Below are 3,467 nucleotides of genomic sequence, written 5' to 3'. Positions count from 1 at the left end.
GGGGGGGGGGGGGAGTCCAATCCACCTGCCCTACTTTTAGCTCAGGCCAGGCAAACCCCAGCCCACAGCTCATTCCCCTTTCTCTCTCTGCCTTCCCTTCCTACGGACAGCACCAGGGGCCCAGTCCTGAGTGTGCAGATTGACCCTAGGGAAGAGAAGTTCCCCGAAGTGCTCTGAAGTGGAGTGCCTTCATCTGATCCCACATTTTATGAGGGTTAATTTGTCACATGATCAATCACTTTTAAAGCACTCTGCAGCCATGCATGTGTGTCATGGCATGACTGTAGAGCACTTTTAGGGGGCCAGTTGCACAACAAATATAACTTCTGTCTGTGCACTATGGGCCAAATTTTATTCTTCAGCACAGGCATAGAGTTCTCACTGACTTCAAATGAGGACTATATGCACACTTCTGAAAACAGGATGGGGTCTTACATATAGGAACTAAAGCCCTGACAATTTAGCAGTGGATATCATTGCTACAGAGTAGGGCTGTGCAAAGCTTCGGACAGAGCTTCAGATCTGGAGAAGCTTCGGCCGCTTCAGGATCTGAAGCAGCACATCCAGGTTGAAGCGCTGCCTCGTTCAGCTTCCCAAAGCGGTTTGGAGCTACTGAAGCTTCAGAGCTGCCTCAGAGATCCTGCCATAGGGTATAATGGGGAAACAATAGAATGTCTATAACTTTGTTCCTTTTTGTCCGATTTGGATGAAATGTTCAGGGGTGGTAGACTCTGCAGAGAGCATGCATCCTGCCAAGTTTAAAAAAGATTGGTATAGGGGTTTGGGGGGAACAGCACCTCAAATTCTTGAAAGCAAAACTCATGTCACATCTAGGCGTTACAACATAGCGGAGTGAAAACTGCAGGGCTGGTAGCTCTTACTGAGGCCACAAAGCCTGCCAAGTTTCAAGAAGAGCAGTGCAGGGGTTTTGGGGCAACTGTACCCCAAATTGTTGAAAGCAAAACTCCTGTCACATCCATGTATTACAACACAGGGGGGTCAAAACTGCAGGGGTGGTCGTTCTTATTGAGGCCACAAAGCCCGCTAAGTTTCAAGATCCATGCAGGGGTTTCTTACCTTCATTGCTTGCCATAGAAACATAGCCAGACAAGAGAAATCACAAGACATTAGAGTTCTTATTCATCAATATTAAATGATGGTTTGAGAACTGGAAATACTGGCAAGAAAATGTCTCTACTATGCTAACTTTATGCCTGATTTTCCTTATTCTGAAAAAAAAAAAATTGTAAAGCTCATGTTTTTTATTACAAATTCCCATCATGGACATTTTTTAAACAATCATTATGTATATGCTTTTTTTCCCCTCAAGGCTGTCCAGGATTTCCTGGCTGCTGTAGACCTAGGGTAGCCATTTCATCATGATTTTCATTAAGCATGTTCTAGGTTACAGAAGAGTAGAGTGAGGAGGAGTTTTGCAATTGACTTCAACAAAATAGGAATTTCACCTTGGATTTCTGAACAAATAGATTTTAAATAGTATGTCATATTGGAATAAGCCAGAAAGATGCTGTCCATTTGGAGTTCAAAATGTAGTGAAGAAGCCCCTTATTTAGAAGGGAAAAAAGATAACAGCAAGATGAAAACCCGGACCATGTTCAGAATGTCAACCTTCTTCTGGGGCCTCAACAGAACTCGAGGTTCAAATAACTCTGAAGGTTGTGATCTTTCAGATCTGGCTTTGAACTCTGCATGTCCGTCTTATCTGTGGTGTAGATATTTCTTCTGTGACAGCAAAACCAGCAGTAGTACTAGCTTGTTTCAATAAATATTTATTTCTAAAATTTAACTAGGTCTGTCAGCTTTTCTTCACCACTGATTAAAAAAAAAGCTAATTCCTGTAGTCACATCTTATTGGTTGGCTTTTTACACACAAAAGGTATCCAATTGTTGCTAATTTCTCTATAGGAGTGTCTACATCAGACATTTGCTGCACGTTAAGCTAATTAGCTTGCAGTAAACATCTTGTAATCTACATGTGCACCCCTATTAGACTGGAGTAAACTAATTTATTCTGCAGCAGGATCGTACTTGTAAATATAAGTACCACCCTGCTGCAAAGTAAAAACCTCCACAGCAGCAGGCATGTAGACGCTTCCTTAGCTGGCTGGGGAATAAGCCAACTACCTTCCAGCTAACTCCACACTGAAGCACCCTCATGCCCCAGCCAACCCTTCCACAGCACATTGAGCTGGAGAACAAGCCCCCAGATAGCAGGCTGACCCTCAAGGTCCTCTGCTAGCAGGGCTTCTCCAACCCAGTTCAACGTGCTGTGATCTGGGGCGCATGTGCAAACAAAAATAAACTCTGGAGTTTATTGCTTCCGGGCATACGTTCAAACAGTGCACCCACGAGCAATAAACTCCAGGGTCTATTGCTCTGCATTAATTGCATGTGTAGATGCACCCTATTACTCTGATCCTGCTCTGAGCTCTATGTAGAAAAGATCCTCCCTGTGACTTCATGAAACTCCATAGACTTTAGGAGGGCTTCACACAGCTGCAGCAACCCCACAAAACAGAGGTAAGCTTAGGAGAGGGTTGTCTACAGGCCATTTCTCTAAAGAAAAAAAAAGAGCAGCTGAAATAAAATTCAGTTTTGGGCAAAGAGCCATCAAAATGCCTATGCCCTCAAATAGAAGCAATATATAGGTAATATACAGATGTTATAATGGCCCTACATAGAGGCAAGTGCTTGTTTCATATACAGCACACTAGATAGGTCAAAAATACCTTTCTTCTGTGATTTACAGTAATATTATTTGTGTGTTGGTTACAGGCAAGATACCACCTCTGCTCTGCTGGCTGGTTAGACACTGGAAGAGTAGGTTACCCAACTGCCTTCTCTTCCCCAAACTGTGGATCAGGAGTTGTTGGAATAATTGACTATGGGCCTCGAGTCAACCTGAGTGAAACCTGGGATGTCTTCTGCTACAGAGTCAAAGGTAGTAAAACCCTTGTGTCTGAGTCTGTTGAGTCAAAAGATAGCAACATAATTATTTCCAGATCCGGAATGATCTGATTTAAGTTTGAGAGATCACAGCATAGTAGGTGCAGGAGGGTCTCTCTTTTTGAGCTAGACAAAATTTTTTAAATCTAGAAAATTATTTCTCTTGCACAGAACCATTTCAAACAGCCTCCTGGATCAAAACTGTCATTCTTACCTTGCACTCTAACAGATCTGTGTCTGTATTTTACAGAAGTGAACTGCACATGTAAGCCTGGCTACGTGGGAGATGGCTTCATGTGCAGTGGGAACCTGCTTCAAGTCTTGATGTCCTTCTCCACATTCACAAACTTTGTGTCGGTACGGATTAGAAACGCAGTGTTTTGTGACACACGAAACAGAGCAGATGTACAGTAGTGAATACCCAACTGTATATGCATGCATCTAAATGTACCCAGGGCTGTCCTTTGTCGGGGGGGGGGGGGGGGGGGGGTGGGGGGATA

At 43.5% G+C, this 3,467-nt stretch overlaps 1 protein-coding gene and 1 long non-coding RNA gene across 3 annotated transcripts in view; one reads left to right on the top strand and one right to left on the bottom strand.

Annotated features, from left to right (window-relative positions):
• LOC109296121 overlaps positions 1-3,467 on the bottom strand; it is a 637,130-nt gene that overhangs the window by 213,929 nt on the left and 419,734 nt on the right. The window lies entirely within an intron of this gene.
• The window catches only part of STAB2 (stabilin 2), a 166,554-nt gene that overhangs the window by 150,125 nt on the left and 12,962 nt on the right, over positions 1-3,467 (top strand). For both annotated transcript variants that reach the window (XM_019515340.1, XM_019515339.1), the window contains 2 exons: positions 2,797-2,962; positions 3,218-3,324. In XM_019515340.1, coding sequence (XP_019370885.1) covers positions 2,797-2,962; positions 3,218-3,324 — 273 coding nt within the window. The remainder of the gene's footprint in view (positions 1-2,796; positions 2,963-3,217; positions 3,325-3,467) is intronic.

This window comes from Gavialis gangeticus, unplaced genomic scaffold (genome assembly GCF_001723915.1).
Source record: "Gavialis gangeticus isolate Ggan-Ray unplaced genomic scaffold, GavGan_comp1, whole genome shotgun sequence".
Lineage (NCBI taxonomy): Eukaryota > Metazoa > Chordata > Crocodylia > Gavialidae > Gavialis > Gavialis gangeticus.
The sequence above is the reverse complement of the archived record's forward strand: the minus strand, read 5'-3'. Positions and strand labels throughout refer to the sequence as shown.